This window comes from Podarcis liolepis, assembly GCF_965112155.1.
Source record: "Podarcis liolepis genome assembly, chromosome: 1".
NCBI lineage: Eukaryota > Metazoa > Chordata > Lepidosauria > Squamata > Lacertidae > Podarcis > Podarcis liolepis.
Window position 1 is genome coordinate 72,001,741 of NC_139554.1, and position 20,982 is coordinate 72,022,722.

At 40.7% G+C, this 20,982-nt stretch overlaps 1 protein-coding gene across 4 annotated transcripts; it reads left to right on the top strand.

The window, feature by feature from the left end:
- Positions 1 to 83: 83 nt before the first annotated feature.
- NCR3LG1 (natural killer cell cytotoxicity receptor 3 ligand 1) lies at positions 84 to 19,649 on the top strand. Of its 4 annotated transcripts, XR_014529654.1 has the most exons (11): positions 84 to 978; positions 4,195 to 4,545; positions 6,371 to 6,697; positions 8,106 to 8,201; positions 10,574 to 11,014; positions 11,802 to 12,116; positions 13,236 to 13,547; positions 14,375 to 14,677; positions 15,374 to 15,425; positions 16,731 to 18,517; positions 18,600 to 19,649. XR_014529654.1 is itself a non-coding variant. In XM_083519818.1 (10 exons), the coding sequence occupies exons 1-10, from the start codon at positions 675 to 677 to the stop codon at positions 16,707 to 16,709; spliced, it is 2,565 nt and encodes an 854-aa protein (XP_083375944.1). In that variant the 5' UTR covers positions 84 to 674; the 3' UTR covers positions 16,710 to 19,649. The 4 variants fall into 4 exon arrangements, 2 of the variants coding, with proteins under 2 accessions (XP_083375944.1, XP_083375943.1); XR_014529653.1 differs by lacking the exon at positions 15,374 to 15,425 and having other exon boundaries at positions 14,375 to 14,726; positions 16,710 to 18,517; XM_083519818.1 differs by having other exon boundaries at positions 15,374 to 15,456; positions 16,677 to 19,649.
- Positions 19,650 to 20,982: the final 1,333 nt, after the last annotated feature.

The following is a 20,982-nucleotide window of genomic DNA, read 5'->3' on the forward strand; positions in this document are numbered from 1 at the left end:
CAGTGCAATATTTGTATGCAGAATGTTGTTTCACCCTTACTTTGTATACATGAGGTATAAATTAAATTGAATTCATAGTCAGTTGCTTTGGGTCCTCTATGACCATCTTCTTCCAGTGATTGTTGTGGCAGCATTGTTATGTTTGGCAGAATTAAAAACAATAACACTGTAGATCATAAACAAGGATGTTTAACATTTATTATTATATTTATTACATTTATTGGTTGGTTACTACAGAAAATGTATTGAAGCAACCAACAATTGGAGAAAAACACAGAGTTCATTTGTTGTCAATGTGAGACAATAAACCAGAAGCCTATATGGGGGGAAGAGAGACTTGGAGCATGAATTGAATACTCAGGACTGTGGGGGGCTATGGGTTGAGATTTTACTTAAACTCAAGATTAGGCTTAAGTTGAGCTGTCAACCATTTGTGAGATTTGCTGAGGTGCTGTGCCTGTTTGGTTTTCTGTTTACCTCCTGTATTTTAACCCGGCTTACTCGTGAGCACTCCTCAGCTGCCTGAGAAATGAGGATTTCTTTTGACGCCACGGATACGAGCTTCGAAAGTTTATTGCCTAGTACTCAGCTACGTACAGGAGCTGTTTCTTGTTCGGAGTTTTTTTATTTATCCCAGTTTAACTACTCAAGCTGTTGAAGTTGACTTTTTGACCATGCGAAGCTTCCGTGCGATTTTAAGTTTCGCGGCTGCCCCCTGCCTGTCCACTATCTGCGTCAGGTCCATATACAGCCAAAGCTCGCAATCTCATAAGGGAAAGCGAAACCTTTCACAGGAGAAAGCGAAACCTTTCACAGGAGAAAGACGATTGTGGGAACCTGGCGAGTTCTTGGCGTGGAAGGAAAACCGCGCCTCACCAGCGAGACCCATGGACTGGGGAGGTGGGTTGGCGGCCCGCAGGTGCCTCCTGCTCGGCTTCTCGGTGTTCCTCTGTGGCGTCGTCGTCCTCCAGCCGGCAGGTAAACAGAGCGGGCGAGGGGCGTCGCTGCTGCAGCTGCTGCTTCCTCTAAAGGCCGCTCGACAGCCGCAGGGCGACTCGCGCCGTGAGTTCGGCTCCTGCTTGGGGGAGAGAGCGCGGAGGTCGCTCTCGCCCCGGGGGAAACAAGGTGAAACTCCTGGATGTAGGGGAGAGCTAGTAGGGGAGCAGAGTGGGGCAGCACAGGCCACCCGCTTCCCCTCTCTTGGAGAAGCGAGTTTTGTGACAAGTGGCGAGGCGGACGCTAACTAACGAGAGTAAGGCGGACTAAGGGGGACACTTGTTTGGAGCAGAGGAGGAGGAAGGGGGCGCTTTGTAATTGCTCCTCCGTGGAAAGCCCAGCTCCTCTTTGCCCCTCTTCCTCGTGGAAATGGTGCCCACTAGGCTCGACATGCAGTTGTGCTTTTGAGACTAGGGAGTTTTCTCTACGTATTTCTGGGGCACGGATTGGAGCCATAACGCGTGTGGAAGGAGAGAGAAACTCTTAACGGAATCCACACAGGACACCTTCAGCTTGCATTGGGGAAGCGTGAGAAACCACCAGCTGGTTTTAACCGCAGTTTCCCCCTCGGTGTGCTAATTTCTAGCGCTTGAGGAGAAATCCCTGAGAGCGGAGTGTTAAATCCGCCAACCAGTTGCGTTACTGTCTGGATCCGCAGGGGGCACGTTATTATTATTATTATTATTAACTAATTTTTAAAAATAAATAAATTTTATTAGTATTTTCCACACAACAACAACACGAAAGATAACAAAAAATAACAGTACACAACACACAAAAATCAACATTCGAAAACTAAAGAAAGCAACAACAACAAAAACAAACATCTTACAAGTTAATATTATAAACACTAAAACAACAACAAGTCATTGACTTCCACCATTCCCACAGCACCTCCTTTATCTCTCATTGTGTCTTCCTGTTTTCTTTATCATCTCTATCCTAACATCTAGATACAAATCCTTCTTTCATATCCTTTCACTTCACATTATTATTATTAACTAAATTTCTATATTGTACTGCCCTTCATCCGAGGATCACAGAGCGGCTTACAACATAAAAACGCAAAAATACATAACATAGTAACAAACTAAAGCAATAACCCCCTCACAGGTCATATAGATGGTTTAAATAGCCAAAGGCATGGGAGAAGAGGAATGTTTTTGCCTAGCACATGGATGGAGCTAAGGAGTGGGTAAAACAATAGAAATACTTAACTGAGCAATCGCGTTGGTTCTGCCCCCTAACAAAAGTCCTGCTCCCCAACACAAATCCTGGCTATGCCCATAGCCTGGCACCTAAAGATATGTCACAAAGGCACCAGGCAAGCCTTCCTGGGGAGAGCATTCCACAAGTGGGGGACCACCACAGAAACGGCCCGTTGCCAACCTCCAGACTTCTCACAGAGGGGCACATGAAGAAGGGCCACAAATGACAATCATAGGGTTTGGGTTGGTTCATATGGGGATAGGCAGTCCTTGAGGTATTTCAGTCCTGAGCCATTTAAGGCTTTTTGGGTCAAAACCAGCACTTTGAATTGGGCCCAGAAACTAATTGGCAGCCAGTGCAGTTGGGCCAAGATCAGTATAATATGCTCAAACTGTCTTGCCCTGGTGAGCAGCACCTGGGGTTTCTGAACCATCCTCAGAGGCACTCCCACTTATAACATGTTGCAGTCATCTAACCTAGAGGTTACTAGAGCATAGGCAACAGAAGTTAGGCTTTACCTGTCCAGACAGGGGGCGCAGGTGGGCCAGCTGTAGGAGCTGATGGAGGTCACTCTGTGCCACTGGGGCCACCTGAGCCTCAGGTGACAGCAGTGAATCCAGAAGCACCTCCCTTCAGAGGGAGTGTAACCCCATCAGGAGTTTTGGCAACTTGTGTGAAAATGAACAAGCCTTCATTCCTGGCTAAAATTTGGCCCTTTGGCATGCTGTTGACTTTCCAGAAGCCCTAACTCAGCAACAGGAAATTCTCTGGCCTCTAGATGGCACTGTGAATCCCAGAAAAGCAGTTCAAGTTGAGAAAGAGAAAGAAAAAAAAACAGTCGTTAAATTAAAATAACCCTCAAGTCAGAGCAACAGCCTAATAACAGTTAGTGACAGGACATCAGCTTGATCTTTTCATGGCTAAAAACCATATAGGCTACACAAACATAAATGAAATATAGAAAAAGAAAGGGATCCTCAACATTTTGCCATTGTCTATCCTAAAATATTATTGACTACCCATTCCTTAGTGTTAAAGATTAGAGCAAAGTTCACAGGTGAAATATAGGAGACTATGGTTTAAGTTTTTGGTTTTTTGGCCCCATTTTACTACCAGGAACTCTGCTGCTGGCTTCTACTGGAGGGTCAGGTTAGTTGAATCCAACCCTATATTTCTAAAAGGGTCATTCCACACCAAATCACCTGGTGCCATGTGCTCTCACGACTTAGATTTTCTTCAGGTTTTTTTTCCTTATGTGTAGATACCGATGAGATAACCTCAAATTATTTTTTAAATATTTTTTGGTCTAAAATTGGGGGCAGGATAATTTTTTGAAAATTTCAATTTTCACGCGATTTAGGCGGGTGGTGCTGTGGTCTAAACCAGGTCTTGCTGATTAGAAGGTCGGTAGTTTGAATCCCCACAATGGGGTGAGCTCCCATTGCTCGGTCCCTGCTCCTGCCAACCCAGCAGTTCGAAAGCACATCAAAGTGCAAGTAGATAAATAGGTACCGCTCCGGCGGGAAGGTAAACAGCGTTTCCGTGCACTGCTCTGGTTTCGCCAGAAGCGGCTTAGTCATGCTGGCCACATGACCTGGAAAAAGTGCCTGCAGACAAATGCCAGCTCCCTTGGCCAGTAAAGCGAGATGAGCGCCGCAACCCCAGAGTTGTTCACAACTGGACTTAACTGTCAGGGGTCCTTTACCTTTTTAGGCTAATGCAATTTCTGTGTCAGTTTAGAAGAAAAACCTCCTGTTTCACTTATTTTTTAACCGATTGGGCCTCTTTTGGCATCAAAATAAAGGTAATTGTGGTCTCTTTCAAAATAAGGTATCAAAATGGCATTAAGTGCCACAGGAAAGGGTCACCGACTATTTTGTTATTTTGTTTCCCATACATGTAATATGGGCAGTGATGAATCATAGCCTCCTACTATTAGAAAGGTCAAAAGACTATTTGCAATAATGCTATTTTTTTTTATTTACGAAGAATCTCTGAAAGTGACAATGGAAAGTCGGATGGTGGCAGTCTTGGATACAGATGTGATGATACCATGTGAGATCTCTGAATATAGTACTCCAGAGCTAAAGATTGCAAAAATTGCTGTTGAGTGGTATTGGAAGCCTTCTTCCAAGGAAGCGGAAAATATAGTATACACCATTGTTTCTGGAGTGCCTAAATCTTATAGAAACGGTGCAAGAATGGATGAAAGTGAACTGATAAAAGGCAATGCTGCACTTTCCCTCCCCAAAATACAGATTAGTGAAGAAGGAATATACAGATGTTCTGTGACTGTTACCCCAGATTCAAATCAAGGAACCACTGTTGTAGAGCTAATTGGTAAGTATTTATGTTGAACAAGTTTGTAGAAAACTTACAGAGAATGAACTTGTACATTTCAGAATTTCCCAGTAGCTTTAAGGTCTAACTAAGCATTATATAAGGAAATGTATGTGATATCACCCATCTTTAGAGAAAAGTCACTTTGCAAGACAGTAATTTAGAACAGAGAACTATGGGGGTGCGAGAAGCATGCTTAATCCTTTCCCCCAAGCACCAAAATACATTCCAAGCTGCTTCAGCCTCCCCCTCCCTCAGGAGATGCAGGTTTGGAACCGTCTAGGGGTGGTTTGGTACAGCGAGAGAAAAGGAAAGTGTTAAACTTCTACCAGCCTTTCTTAACTATAAATCACCTGCTTGGGAATCATGGAACTCTAGAATTGTAGAGTTGGAATGGGATCCCAACGGAATCTCGACTAGATCATACATGGCAGATGGCTATCCAATCTCTGCTTTAAAACTTCCAGAGAAGGAGAGTCTGCTACCTTCCAAGGGAGTCTGTTCTAATGTCAAACAGCTCTTAAGAAGCGTATCTCTTTAAAAAAAAGTCACTTTGTGTTATGGAAAGGTATAGCTGACTCTTAAAAGTTTTGCTAAGCAATTTCTTATATACCAAGTGGGACCTGCCACAAAACGTTGTATTGTGGAGTGCTCCCACTAAGGCCTCCAGACACTCAGGTGGTATCCAAGATACCCCATTGCATTTTCTCTTCATCACCCCAATTTTTCATGCTCCCCATTCCCAACAGGTTGTCAGTATTTTGTGGCTACTAAGCATGCTCTTTTTTTTGGGGGGATGCCTCCTTAGATTTCCCCCTGTGGTTGTTGTTTTACTTCTGCATGCTACTATCTCCTCCTTGTGTCTTAGTAGCCTTGTTTTGGTGTTGTCACTCAACACCTGAGCTCTAGTAGACTGATATTATCATATATATTTGAAACACTTGAAGCCAAAGAATTGGCTGGTTAGTTCAAATGAATCTTTGAAAGTTAAGTCCACTCCCATTGCCTTCTTTGCCCTCACTGCGCTTTTAGAATTGCCAGATCACAAAAGCTACACTAACAATAGAAGCTGCCACTGACATAATTATCTTCTCAGGGTCTAGGTTCTAAATTGTAATAATCCTATATATAAATATACATGTATGTATGTATGTATACCTGTAAAAATTGTTCTGTATCCTTCAGTGTCAAAATGCTATGAAGGCAGCTTAACTACTTAAACCATACAATGATAAATAAAGAGCAACAAAAATAACAAAGCAGAGGAAGAAAAAAATACCTTCATATCAATGGTGGAAAAAAATAAACCAGCTGGTATTTTGAAGGACCTGGGAACATAAAATTCCCCTCCATGTCAGCTGACACTCCAGGTCCGTTATTTACCTTTCTGCTTTTTCCATCCAGTTGTGCAGAGTCGTTTGTAACTCTAGTTTTGTCCAATTTTGGTATTCTCCTGGACTCCTTTCTTCAGCTCTTTGCCTCCACCATTATTTCCCCCCAAGTTCCTTCTTGTTCATTTTTATTACAACCAAGGCTCTTGACCAGCCTTCTTAGTAGGCTTCCCCCCTTCCCACCCATAGCACACAGCTCCCCTTGACCCACAAAACACCTTCTTCAGGACTTCTCTTCTGTGCCTCTTGCCCCAGCCTTCTCCTTCTGCTTAAACAACCCTCACCCCAGGTTTTTAATTTAGACCATGTCCTTCTGAGAAATCAGGAGTATGAACTATGACTTTCACTTCACTTTCAACCAGCTTTTGTCTGAAAAACTGTATAAAAATGCAGTAAAAACAGAAAAAATGACACTTTTTATTATCTCCATGCAGCTCAACCTTCAGTAAAGCTGTCTCCCAGGACAGTTGAACTAGAAGACGGCAAGGAGAAGACCCTGTCATGCACAGTGAATAAATTCTATCCTCTTTTGATTGAGGTTCATTGGGAGAAAAAATCTGAACGCGACAATAATGAAGTTGTACCTGCAGATGATATTTGCACAGGGGTACCTGTGAAAAATGGAGATGGCACTTTCAATGTAACCAGTAAACTGGAGCTACAACCATCTTTACAAGATAATGGAAATGTCTATAGTTGTGTTGTGGGACACAAATCATTTTCCATACGGCAGGCCTTCAATGCCACTTTGATAGTAACAGGTATTCCTTCTGTTAACCTTTTCTTCCTGTGTGTGTGTGTATGTGTATAATAGTGGGTCACATCCAACTGGTGTACTTCCATGAGTGTAGGGGCTTTTGATCCAGAAGGGGAGAGGATATTTGCCCACACACCCTGGAGCCTTCAGCACCTTCCACTAATTCTGCCCAATGTTCTGAAATGTAGCTTTCTCCTTTCTCCAAAGATTCATATTGTACTTACAAATGCATTAGTCTTTGGGACTTCCATGTTAGGGCATCACAAGGAATGGGATAAAATATATTGTAATGCCTTTATACAAATCTATGGGAATACTGTGCACAGTTCTAGTAGCTGCATCTCAAAAAGATTATTGTGGAGCTGGAAAAGGTGCAGAAAAAGGGCAACCAAAAATGATATTAGGGATGGAATAACTCCTTAGTGAGAAAAGGTTATGGCACTTGGGGCTTTTTAGTTTTTTTATTTTTTAAAGGCAAATATGAGGAAGGGACATGTTAGAATTGTATAAAATTGTGTGTGATATAATTATCTGGGATGCGGGTGGTGCTGTGGGTTAAACCACAGAGCCTAGGACTTGCTGATTAGAATATTGGCGGTTTGAATCCCCACGATGGGGTGAGCTCCCATTGCTTGGTCCCTGCTCCTGCCAACCTAGCAGTTCGAAAGCACTTCAAACGTGCAAGTAGATAAATAGGTACCGCTCTGGTGGGAAGGTAAATGGTGTTTCCGAGCACTGCTCTGGTTCGCCAGAAGCGGCTTAGTCATGTTGGTCACATGACCCAGAAGCTGTATGCCAGCTCCCTTGGCCAATAAAGTGAGATGAGTGTCGCAACCCCAGAGTCGGTCACAACTGGACCTAATGGTCAGGGGTCCCTTTACCTTTACCTTTATGTGTGATATGGATGGAAGTTAGTTCTCCATTAACACAATCTGGGATCATCCAGTCAAGTTGACTGGTGAGAGGTTCAGGGCAGACAAAAAGAAATACTTTTTCATGCAACATATGCTTAACTTACAGAATTCACTGCCATGTGGTGGTCCGTTGATGGCCATTAGCTTAGATGAGTTTACAGTGTGATTGCACACAATTGTGGACTGTAAGCCCACCAATGGCTACCTCCAAAATCAGAGGTAGCATGCCTCTGAATATAACTTTCTGGCAAACAACAATATGAGAGGTCTTTATGTCCACTTTGGAAACCTTATAGTCATGCTAGACCAGATTAGTCTTTGGGCTTCTCCAGCAGGACTTTTCTTATGTGCAGTTGGAATAAATGAGGCTAAAATAACTTTGCCACGATTGAGTAGCTGAATATGAAATATTACTTCTGATCAAAAGGTTGCAACAAGGCTGAAACATTTTGCTATTTTGTGTGATAAGTAACAAGAACAATTTCTCTCTCTTTACAGAACCACCACCAAATTTTACCTGGTTGGCTGTGATACTTGTTTTATTATTACTTGGTGTGATTCCTGTAATTCTGTACATAATGTACTTTAAGAAAAGTAAGTAATGGGAAACATTTAATTAATTGATTATTTAATTTTTTCAATTAGGAGAATTCTATACTATTCATCAAATGTGGTTAAGGGTGGTTTACAAAAATAGATTAATATGAAACATAATACATGCACGTATTCATTATTATTAAAGTAAAATTAGTATTTTTGTGAAATCTTAATCTTTGGTAAACTTAGGTCTGAAATGACAGTATTCAAAACATCCTAGGCACCAGTACACCAGGCACCAAAAAATCTCCTTGCCTGTGGTTAAGAATTTTGACTAAGTTTTCTTTTAAGTGGCTAAGATTTCTTTGCTGAATCAATTGGGGAAGGGCCATAACTCAGTGATAGAACATCTGTTTTGCATGCAAGAGGTCCTAACTGGTTAGTTCTAGCTTCAGCACTATCTTGGAGATGGATGGCTGTCAGTGACAGAGTGGTGGCCCTATGCCCCAGATTTATCTGCTCACTAGAAAAGACTCATGGAGTCTATACAACTCAAGCTACTATTTGACATTGCAAGTACTCAACTAGCAACCAATAACATCCACATAAAGTAAGTCCTGGAATCGACCCTGAAGGTCATTTAGCCCAAGCCCCTGTCACAGATAAAGCACTCTTTCTCAGCTCTTTTGCTTCATTCTACATAATACAGAAATAGCACACTGCAAGATTCTTAATTCAGGACTACAAAGCTAACCAAAATACTTGGGTGGGATATGTACAAAAGGAATAAGAAGGAATGCTTAATCTGTGGCTACCCTGCACTGAATAGGGAGTTGGACTGAATGACCTTTAAGGTGTTAAGGAATATAGCTAGTGTGTTAATTTCATTAGTGAGGGAAAAGCTGACTCACTGATTCATTTCCAAAATGCACCTGGCTCATTTTGACTTCTTTATCAATTTACTGGGCAGATTTGGTTGCCCAGTCTTATTCCAGGACACGTCCTCTTTTTCAGGGGTAAAATTTCTGTCCGGGTAGATTTTTTAAATTTGCCCAAATGTCTCTGGCTATACTTTCTGGATGAGACATAAGACTTGCTTTCCTTTTCTCTTCTCCTGTCCCCCTCAGCAATATAGCACAGCTTCTATATCCTACATATAGTAGAGATATTTAAAACAAGTCGTCATAGCGTCCTCTTTGTTGCTCTTCAAAATATGGCTAACTTAGTAAGCATGCTACTATATGTATAAAAGGGCTCGGATTAGAGAATTGGTTGTGGGTCAGTGGTTGTTATCAGGAAGGGATGGATCATTGTGAAACACTTTGAGGAGAGCTCATCTGAAAAGAAGGCTGGCATGTGGATTTTGCTCAGCAAGGATTTTGAATTACACAAACTCCTCTGGGACCAAAGAGAGAAAAGCCTTTGTGCAACCTGTATATAGTGTGTAAATATAGAGTGTGTATTTTGTGTGTGTCAGGTAAAACAACTGCTTAAAACAAGAACTGTTTTGGGTCTGTGAGCTAAGCAACTTTACTGAAGCGTCTAGGGCGCACGCAGAGAGAGCAAGATTTATAGATTGAAGATAGCACCCCACATCACCATAAGGTTCTTTTAAACTCTTATTATTCTGTGGGAAAGGTGCACATAGCCAGTACACTTCCATCCGTTCTGTGTTAATGGGTACTCATAACATATCATGGTGGCTTCTGCTTAAGGTGGAACTAATCACAACATAGGACATCTACTGCATATCCATCCATATTGTCTAAATAACACCTCTGTTGAGGGTGTGACCTTTAACAGCTGCAAAACCCAGCATTTTGGAGCTTAAGAGAACATGGAACTTAATACAATACATTAAGCTGTTAGGTTTTTTGTTCACTGAACTGTCACTATTCAATGTCTTATTGCCACAGAGGAATTATGGAAGGAATTATCCTCCAAATCAGAATGAGTCTTTGTGCAAATTCATATGCTGCAAACATCTTATTAAAATCCCTGCTCCTACCTTCTGGTTTTCTATCATATCATCCCCAACCCTTTAAAGCTTTAAACAGTCTTTGCTGAACTGGCTTCTTAAGTAAGGCTGTTGCTATACTCAACTGAACCTAACCTCAAAAATATACTCTTCTTAATCTCACTGATCCAGGACTGTCTTTTTCTTCCAGTTATGCTTTACCTGATCTGTACTGCAAGCACTCTGGATAGGGACTGTGCCACTTGATCTTTGATACAGCATCTTGCATACATTGCTATTCACTATGTAGCAGTCACTAGCATTTGCGATAGACTGAATGTGATCATTACAAAAAAGAAAAATAATGCTTTGTTGTAAACTGCAGTAAGAATGTTCCTCTTACAGATGACTTGTTATAATACACTGCGCTACAAGTTTCTACACCTGAAATTCTTTGTTTTGTTCTTTATAGTTCAACCAGGGATATTTTCAGCAACTGCAAATAAGGAATTGAAACATTTGGAAGAAGCACTGGTGGTGTTCTGGCTGCAAGGCTTTCGTCCAAAGCCTTTAGAAATAGTTTTTTTCTTAAAACTCCAAAGCAGGAATGAAAAACTGAAACTGTGCTCTTGGAATACTATGACAGGCAGCAATATTGAACATGGAGAAGATACACCTCTTATCATCAGTGGAAAAGAAGAAGAAAGTTCTGATCTTGAAAAGACTTTGAAGACCATGTTTACCTTTGATCCAGCTTTGCAAGTAAAACAAAGGCGCACTTTTGACGTTTACTGCAATGTCAACATAGTTCCAGATGTAAAGCATCTGGAGGAGTTTGAACTTATACTTGAAGTTAGACATGAGGCCTTTCCAGATCGTTTGTCTACTGAAACAATATCATTTAAAGTCATAGGTAAGTAGGAAAGATGGGCTGAAATGATCACTTAGAATAATACTACATATTTCACTGGCTATTACAGTGGTACCTCGGGTTAAGTACTTAATTTGTTCTGGAGGTCCATTCTTAACCTGAAACTGTTCTTAACCTAAAGCACCACTTTAGCTAATGGGGCCTCCTGCTGCCGTTGCGCCGCTGGAGCACGATTTCTGTTCTCATCCTGAAGCAAAGTTCTTAACCTGAAGCACTATTTCTGGGTTAGCAGAGTCTGTAACCTGAAGCGTATGTAACCTGAAGCGTATGTAACCTGAAGCGTATGTAACCCGAGGTACCACTGTATAAGAATTCTGTCAACAGATGAAAGGTGAGAGAGCTGCATGAATGCAGTGGGATACTTTCTGCTGCCAATGATGATACACAAAGGGAAACAATGCAGGATTGTAGCTAAACTCTTTGATCAGTCTACAAAAAGTGAATGATAAAATGGGAAAGCAGCACAGGTGGCTTGTGTGGAGATTATTTCTCTTAATCTCGTTCAGTTTGACTAGTTTCTTATAACTTGTGAGCCCGTACAAAGGGCGAAGTGATGACCTTTAAAGCATTTCATGGTATAAGGCCTGCACGGGATTGTGTACTCCCTGCCTTCTTCAGATCAGAAATTCATGTGGACAAAAGAAAGTCCATACTTATTATCTTCTCCAGTTGCATTCTACTTGCTAATAATATCACTTTTTTGGTATGTATACATTTATTTATTTATTTATTTACTTACTTACTTACTTACTTACTTACTTACTTACAGAATGTACTCCCAAAGTCTCCAAATTTGAATGTGAGCCTCCTGTACCAGAGTGTGGGAAACTCATCACATTATCTTGTTTAGTAGAAGATTTCTGCCTACGGGAGTGTGACGTTTGTTGGCTAAGAGGCAATAATGAGCCTTTGGATGCTATAAGTAACACAGAGGAGCCACAACTGGACCCAGGATCAAATCTGTATTGCAAGAAAAGCAGAGTATCCTTTATACCTCAACCAGAAGACCATGCAGTAGACTTTATTGTTCAAATCAACCATTGTAAAAAAGTTATAAGACATAGTTACCCGCTCATGTTAAAAGGTGAGTACTCGGCAAGTTCTTGTGCAATGAACCACTACTTGTGCTTTCTGTCTAAATAGTTTATCTAAAACTGGAAATACATAATGGAGTTGTTTCCTGTATCTGTATTTGTCGTGGGTCTTTGATAACTTGTATTGAAAGAGATCACTTGTATCTCTTTGTCATTAGGTGATGCTATTGTGGGTTTGTCACATGGAAAACATGACTCAGAGAGTCCTTGCACAGAAGTATCAAGTCCTTCATAAAATTAGTTTAGAAGTTTTTCTGGGTGAAATCAGCAAAGCAAGTTCATAGCTGATATGTGCATCTTCGTAGGAAAATTATAGTGTCGGCTAGTGGCTAGTGGCAAGCATTATAGTGCAGCCAATTTAAAACATGAATCAATGAGAAATCGAAGCTCTCATCTGTTTCAGTCCAGAAGGTCAAAGACGGCACAGTTTGTATTCCAACCAGAATAAAACACAGCCATGTTTAATCATATGCATTTAATAACAAATAATATATATGTGGGTGTCATATATGTTAGAATATGTTACAGACTGCCAAGGCTCTCCTGCCATTATATGCATACTCTTATCATTTCTCCATATACCATATTGTGTGGATTTGAACTATTTAAATCTGCAAAGCTTTTAATTTGTAGTTTTGTGAGATTGCTCTGATTTTACAAAAGATCTGTCTCCCAGAGTTCATTGGGAGAAGCCATAACATCTAAACTAGGCAAAGTTGGTAGTTTTGACAAGACTGTGGTGTTAATTGCTCATTCTATCCTCTAATTTCAACCAGGGTTGTAGTGAGAGTGAAAGGATAAGCAACTGTAATTTTTCCAAACCTAACTCTTTTTGAGAGAGACTGTGTGTATATATCCATGTGTGTATCCACTGAGGATAGGAGTTCATGCATCATATGAAGTAGCCTGTAGTCCATGAAAGTTTATGCCATGATATATGTGTTATAAAGTGACACTAGGCTAGCTTTTGCTGTAACATACTAATGTGACACCCCATCTGCCATTTGTCACTTCTGATTTACTGTTTTGCAATACCAGATGTACTAGCATTCTTTGAATTTAAACTAATATTTTCAATTGTTTGTTTTCTCTGCATCTGCATTTTTTAGGTTACCCCAAAGTTACAGATATTACGTGTGAACCAAATTATCCTAAATATGGAACTACATTGACTCTAACCTGTAAAGTCACAGGTTTCTTTCTTAGCAACATAAATATTCAATGGCTTGATGGGGGTATTGAAATAAGTAAAGGTGTGGACACAAAGGGGCCAGTCAAAGACTCAAATGGCTGCTTGAAGTTGTCTTCTAAGCTCCAGCTGATACCAACTGCTTTGGATCATAATAAGTTCATTATTTTCAGTGTGACATATGGCGACCTGAAAAAGCCCATTATTAGAGATGTGTATCTAAAGCTCCCAGGTACGTACTGAGAGTCCTTTGGGTTCTTTCAACTTTTGGCAAATGGCAATTTGAGCTTGTTTATTTAACAAAATTTGTAAACCACTTAATTTTAAAAATGTTGTTAAGTGATTGTAAAAATGTCTAAGTGGTTTGCATAAAATAAAATGTATATTAAATTGAGGATCGATGTAGTATTATGATATAAAGCAGTTCCCTTTGCAACAAGGGAGGTTTGACATGGTTGTGTACTCTGATAGGTGTACCGTATAGCCATGTCTCTACTAGCAGTCATGTGTCCCTAATATCTGCCAGTTTCGTTTGTTTTTTGAAAGTCCAAACTTCCTTGCAGACTTGCATTTAGTAGTTCTGAAGATTCCCTGGTAAAAAAATCAGGTAAATCTAATAAAAACTAAAAAACACACACCATATGTTCACACATAGGCACTGATGTTACTAGTTCCCCCCAAGTTTTTGAAAATCAAAAACCATATTCTCAGATCTATATTCATTGAAGATGAATATCCTTGCAACCCTGCTGATCTGAAGTGTGATTTAAACAATGACACATTTAAATCCTTCATAACATTCCTGTATTTTTAGAGGAATGTTATAGAATAGATTCACATTGGGGAAGGGCAGTAGAATACCCTAGGTTTAGCCCCTAGCATTTCCAGGCAGGGCTGGAAATATCCCCTGCTTGAAACTGTGCAGAGCTGCTGGCAGACACTGTAAATAACACTGAACTAGATGGATTAATGGACTGACTTGGTATAAGGCATATTTTTATGTTCCTGTTGTCTTGTATTGTCACTTCAAGTACATCCTTTCCTTTCCTCCCCATTTAGTTCACCGCCCTGAGATGTCTGACATAAAGGCAACGCCAATGCAAAACAGCGAGAGCATCTCTTTGGAAACTGTCATATCAAATTTTGCACCTTGCAGCATAAAAGTGACATGGTATGAAGAATGGGAAAAAATATCTGAAGACAACCCCAGGAACATTCAGATTGGAGAAAACAAGTTAGGTTATTTTGTAAGCAAATTACAGTTTAGTCCAAAAGGAAAAGACTCCAAAAAGACAATCAGATGTGAAGTTTTTCACCAAGCGACACAGGATTTTAAAGAAACAAGCTTTGTGTGGGAAAAAGGTAAGAACTTTTAAAAAAATGTTTTTAGCGCAGAATGTACAGAATTTATGTAAGGGATTCAGACATATCCCTCCAAAAAACACTTCTAATGGGGAAAAGGTGATTCCTCTTCTCAATTAAGCACTTCCGTTACTTAGGACTCAGCTACATTAGTAAAAAAACAAGTGTTTTAAATGCATTATAAACATGGAACACTTAGGTGGCACTGTAGAGCACAATACTTTTCTATGTGTTTTACGTAGAGTTTTTTCTTTTGTTATAACAATTTAATTTATAATTTAATTATAGCGTTTCCCCCCCTGTGTGTAGATACACCCTCGGTCATGGCTGAAAGATGGCTTTGTAGTCTTTTGGGTAGCTTATGATTTTCTCATATTTAATAATATTCTTCAGAAGACAAGTGTATCTGGTTGTTATGAATACAAAAGTCAACATAATGCTCTTACAACACACCTGGTTTTAGAAATTTTGTCTTGAATTCATCAGAGAACTAGATTTTGATTTTTTTCCATGAATATTGCTCTGACTGTATCTCTCCCCTCTGCAACCCCCCAAATGCTACCCTTGGAAGGCAGTTGGCTAATTGCAGTTGAAAGCGTGTTGATTCAGTTGAGTAGCATTTTTGCTGTAAGTATTTTTGTTACGTGACATGATGCCTGCTCAAGGCCTAATATGTTATTTCTTCTTTTAAACAAGATGACTCTGATAGCCTTGACAGCATGTCTACAGTGAGTGAAAACCACGATGAGTATTGCACCTCATGTGTAGGTAAAATGCAGGTACATGACACATTGACTCAGTGGTTTTCATATCCTGTTTTTGTAGTCCCAGTTAAAATCAGAAAACTGTTTAGATGTTTCTTGGAGGAGGCAGTGGGAGAAGAGAGCACTTGGACAATCTTTACTCTGCTTATAAACCATTATTTATTAAAGTGAGATCATTACATCTCAACCAGACCATTAAGTTACTCTAAACGTGCACATTATTTTCATAAGGGATGATCTGAAAGATCAACTTAGTCCGTTCTGTGAAACTTGTACGCAGGGATCTGCAAAATTTCTTCTGGCATAAAAGCCTGACACTATTTGTGGCCACAGTGACCACTCCTCTCAGCCCTCTGAAATGCACAAGGAAACAGGAAAGGGTGCAGAGGAGTTCCTCATGTCATGCTTCTATTTACGCCATTCCTATTATGCTTAATGTATGACAATATATTTATATACCACTGGATAGTTTTTAAAAATCATAAAAAGAATAAAACAATAACAGGTTTGACCAAACAACTATGTGAAACATTAGTTTTAAAACAAGTAGTTTATGAATTTATATGCCAACATTAATATCTTAATAACTGAGTCTCTAACAACCGATAAAAGATACTGAAGACATATGAAAGACATTCATATATGCTTAACTGAACAGATGAATGTCCATCCAGACAAAACTACAGATTGGGGCTTGAAGATAAAACTGTAACCTTATATTTATTTAGGGACCTGACATCCCAAATAGTAAGAGTTTTAATATCCTGACTTGGCATAACTGCCCTCTTTCCAGCTATCCTTTTACCTAGGTGTTTATTCTCTCCATCTCATTTGCCCTCGCTCTCCTGTCCTGGTTCAGTTCTTCATCTTCCATCCTCAACAGATTGTCAACAGCTGTCACTTACTTTGACTCCAGCCAGCAATCCATTACACTCCATTGCTGTCAGTCATTCTTACAACAACTCTAGTTCCCCAGTGCCTTGCTATTCCTTTTTAATCCTTAATTGCCAATGTCTTGACTATAGCTTCTATTCACAGCACTAAGCAGCAGCTGGGTAGGGAACAGACATAATGCAATGTGAACAGAAAGTTCAAATTATCTGACTTGAGGAAAATATGCAAATGATTGGAAACTGAACATCACAATCATGGATGCTTAATGTTAGCGAGATGCCTCTTCCAGGTATGTACTTCAAGAGCAGTTTCCTATTCAATTTCCTATTCCCTCTCTCTAGATCCCAAGCCACCCACTGAAAAACCAGCTCTAGATCCTAAGCCACCCACTGAAGAACCAGCTCAACCTATGAAGATAGAATGTGTCACCAGCAACCCAAAGGCAGGCGAGGTGACTCTTCGCTGTTTTGTACCTGGAATAAGAGCAGAGGAAGCCATTGTTTCCTGGTTTAACGGAGTATATCCAGTTGATGATAAAATACAGAATGAAAACTGTGGCGATGGATCTGGTTTTATTTCGTATGTGATCATTACAACCGAAAAAGATAAGAAAAAATATGAAATCAGATGTGCAGTTTATGTAGATGCAAATGATAAAACCTTGGATAAAACCTTTGATTTAGAACTTTGAGAAATCATTGTATAAAGACAATGAATATACAAAAAGAACCACAGGAAAAATCTACTGCAGGCTGCTTTCATACATCCCCTGCTTGCTTCCATGAGGTGTGTGGGTCCTGTCGGTCCTGTTTTGTGGGCCCCCACAAAATTGATGGGCATTCCCATTCAAATGGTGTGTGTGCATTGCATCATGTGATTGATTATGTAGGGCGGGGCTTACCTGGGCTCTCACAAGATTTTATTCAAGTTGGCACCCCTGCTTTGAAGCCCTATGTGAAGAAAGCCTGCTTAATGAGGTTGTAATGTATATTATGTAATATAATGAAATACTGTATAGCATAATATAATGTATGGGTGATGATGTTGTTGAAAATCTCCACTCTGGTTCAGTGATAAGCTGTAACAGGATGGTGGTAGAATTTTCAGTACACAAAAGAGGGACTGATGGTAAGCATATTTTAATTGGTGGATATATCTAGCTGAGCACTGGCCAGCAAAGCAAGTTCAGGAGTTGCCGTTGAGCAGGACAGGAAAGAGTCAAAATAGAGTTGCACTTAAATAAATCAGTAAAGGACCTAGCCAATGGTAAAAGAAGGGCCATAGCTCAAGTGCAGACCTTGCTTGCAGAAGGCCCCAGATTCAGTTCCCAGCATCTCTCAAGTAGGGTTGGGAGGCACTCCTGCCTGAAACCCTGAAGAGCTGCTGCCAGTCAGTGTAGACAATATTGCGCTGGATAGACCAGTTGTCTATCTCAGCGTAAGGCAGCTTTTGTGTTTCTATGTCTGATAGAAAAGGCTTCCAGCAGTGACCTCATTGGTTAAGGCTTAACTGGGATGGAAAGAAAAGAAGCAACCTGTATTACTATGTTGAAGTAACTAGGTAACGTTGCCCATAATATTGAAACAAACAAATGTTGGTATATTTGCTTAATGTAATAGCTAATTGCCTTTATACTGCACCTGTACTCTATTGTCACTAGGTTATTGGTAAGTTAAGTGTCTAGAGGGAGTAAGGGATGGTGGCCATGGCACAGATTTAGGAGAACTTTTGGAGTGGAAGTTGAATGTTATCATTGTAGAGAAAGTAGGGGGGGATCCCTTCCCTCCACACCCTGCATAATGGCTTGAAATTCAGTTTTCAGAAGCTTACTCCCAAACAAACCTGCCCAAGTAATGAGCTCATCTTCAGGGGCCTTGATCAGAAGTTAGACAGCCGGCAGAAAGGGGTGGGGGAGCATCTTGTAGAAGTGTCTCTTCAGAGATGTACAACTGGTGCCAAATAGGGATGTGAGCACTTGCAGCAAGGAGCACCCCTGCTCAAATTAAAAAGCAGTTTAAAGGCAGCATAGTCACTCTTGGAAGCTTCCTCCCTCGATTCTGCTCCCTCGAGCCCTGAGCTCTGTGCCTTCTATCACACCCTTGAGTGTCATGTTCAGGAGAGCTGCTGTCCTGCCATAGGACTGTAGGAAGTTGTCTTATACTGAGTCAGACTATTGGCCCAGGTCACTTGTTTAGTCGTTTAGTCGTGTCCGACTCTTTGTGACCCCATGGACCAGAGCACGCCAGGCACTCCTGTCTTCCCAGGTCACTTAGTATTATTGATACTGACTGGCAGTAGAGTTTCAAACAGAGCCCTTTCTTAGGGTCTACCTAGAGATGCCATGGACTGAACCTGTAATTCCCTTCCTTCCTTCTTGATTCCCAAGGTGAGTGTTTTCTCCTTGAGGACAGGTAGTGAGCATTTGCTGAAAGTATTGAAGACCGCAACAGTGTCATGCTATTCAGGTTTACTCAGAAGTAAGTGCCATTGTGTTTAGTAGGGCTTATTGTTGCACGCCATCCCAATCTCCTAGCAGTGTGAGATTCCAGGTGCTTACCTGGGGCGCAGGTTTTCTTTGGAATGAGGGACAGCAGAGACTGTAGTGACTTCAGTATATATGGTTTATTTAGATATATATACAACCTGAGCCTACGATGGAGAGGCTCACAGCATGGTAGACTGATGTTCTGAAAAAGTTGTTTACTACATCAGGAGACTGAGAAGCAGTGCTTTTCCCCCCTGGGGGTAACTCAAGGGTATGCAGTACCGGTGCCTTTTTCGTCTTCAGATGTTAAAAGTGTGGCACATGCTGTAACAACTTCATGGTGAGTACTGGCACCCTTTTTCCTTAAAAAAAGAGAGGCACTGCTGAGAAGCTTTCTAACTAACAGACCATTGAGGTAGGGCCCTCCACCCATTTGGCCTCTGACACAGAGCCACTTCCTTTGTTACCATAGCAGCGCATACAGTGGTGCCCCGCAAGACGAATGCCTCGCAAGACGGAAACTCGCTAGACGAAAGAGTTTTCCGTTTTGGAGGTGCTTCGCAAAACGAATTTCCTATGAGCTTGCTTCGCAAGACAAAAATGTCTTGCGAGTTCCTGCGGTTTCCCCCCTCCCCCCTTTTTCTAAGCTGCTAAGCCGCTTATCCGCTTATCCGCTAAGCCGATAAGCCACTAAAAGCCACTAAAAGCCGCTAATAGCGCTAATCCGCTAATCCGTCAATGGGCTTGCTTCGCAAGACGAAAAAACTGCTAGACGAAGAGACTCTCAGAACGGATTCTTTTCGTCTTGCGAGGCACCACTGTATTTAGGTTGCCAACAATTGAATCATTGCGGGATCCAGGAAGTAGGACGGACTCGGGCATACAGCCTACTCCCCTCCCACCAAAACTCTCAACAATATTTTTGTACACTGCCTTTATATTTTTCATGCAATGTCTGTTTACAAATGCTTTTATAAATAAATAAAATTATCAGCAAACCTATTCTGGAGTTGGTAAGTTCTGAATGTTACTCATGGTGAGAACAAGTAAAATGAATCTAAATCTCTACTGAAAACATTCTCCAGTTTCTTAGAATTTTCATGTCAATACTTTGTTTTGAATGGTGATGAAAAGCTAACATCTTTTCCTGCTGTGGGCAGTTTCCATTAGTGCTGTGACAGATATTACAGTAAAAACATAAGAAGAGCCCATTGGATCAGGCCAATGGTTCTTTTGGAATTGTTAAGAATGGTTACTGATAATAGTTTCATTAATCTCCAAATAAGGAACAGAATACAGTAAAAGTAAATAACATCAAAAGATACTGTTGCAATAGAAATGGATGTTCTATCTTAGCTCCAGATGTTTCAAGCAAGTTAGGCATTTGATCTACACATATAAACAGGTCTGTGTAGCTTGTTAAAATGTAAGTACCTGTAAATGCACAACTCCATATCAGGTCAGTTGGTTAGGTTTTTTCCGAACTATTGTGCGTAGGCTGCTCGGAGCATTATTTAAAAGAGACTTGGTGCTGTTAGAATTAAGAACAAGCATAATTCCAACTGATTTTAAACATTTGAATAGGATATTCTGTTATTACTTTAAAATGGTTTGTGGATGGCATGATTCATCTTCATACAAGTGCAGCCATTCACCCATGGAGGAATCAGGTCAGAACCCTGTTCCAAACACATACCCTCATCTTAACATGCCCATCATTGTTTTTTGAAAGGCAAGTAGAAAGCAGCTGATTTAAAATACCTCAGTCTGGCACCACACCTGATTTAGCATCCTTAAAAGTTGATCATACTTCACTCTTTGAATGAGTGTTTGCAGTTTCCCCTCATCTGAAGATTCACGAAGCTTGCAATCTCCATAAATTCCTGCTCAATCTCTTCTTGTCTTTTAATAGCCTGTGTCTGGGACAGGACATGCCATTTAGTAACATGTATCCCATCTTGCTACTGAATCAAAAATAGTACACAGAATCATAGAGGGAGTCCATTAAACATTTACTGCTTTGAATTTGCCAACTGGCTCTCCCAACTAGTTTTCCCCTGAAGCAAAGCTGCCATAGCTCAGAGTGCAAGGATTGCTTGAAAATTCTCTCCATTGTCTGCCCTGCCTAATTTTTAGTCCCCCAGAATGATGCTTGCCTCAGT

Excerpts from the sequence above, each read along its gene's own strand:
- NCR3LG1 (XM_083519817.1), top strand. The coding sequence starts at position 675 with ATGCGAAGCTTCCGTGCGATTTTAAGTTTCGCGGCTGCCCCCTGCCTG. Across the intron at positions 979-4,194 it reads CGTCGTCCTCCAGCCGGCAG|AATCTCTGAAAGTGACAATG; the intron begins GTAAACAGAGCG and ends TTATTTACGAAG. Across the intron at positions 12,117-13,235 it reads TTACCCGCTCATGTTAAAAG|GTTACCCCAAAGTTACAGAT; the intron begins GTGAGTACTCGG and ends TGCATTTTTTAG.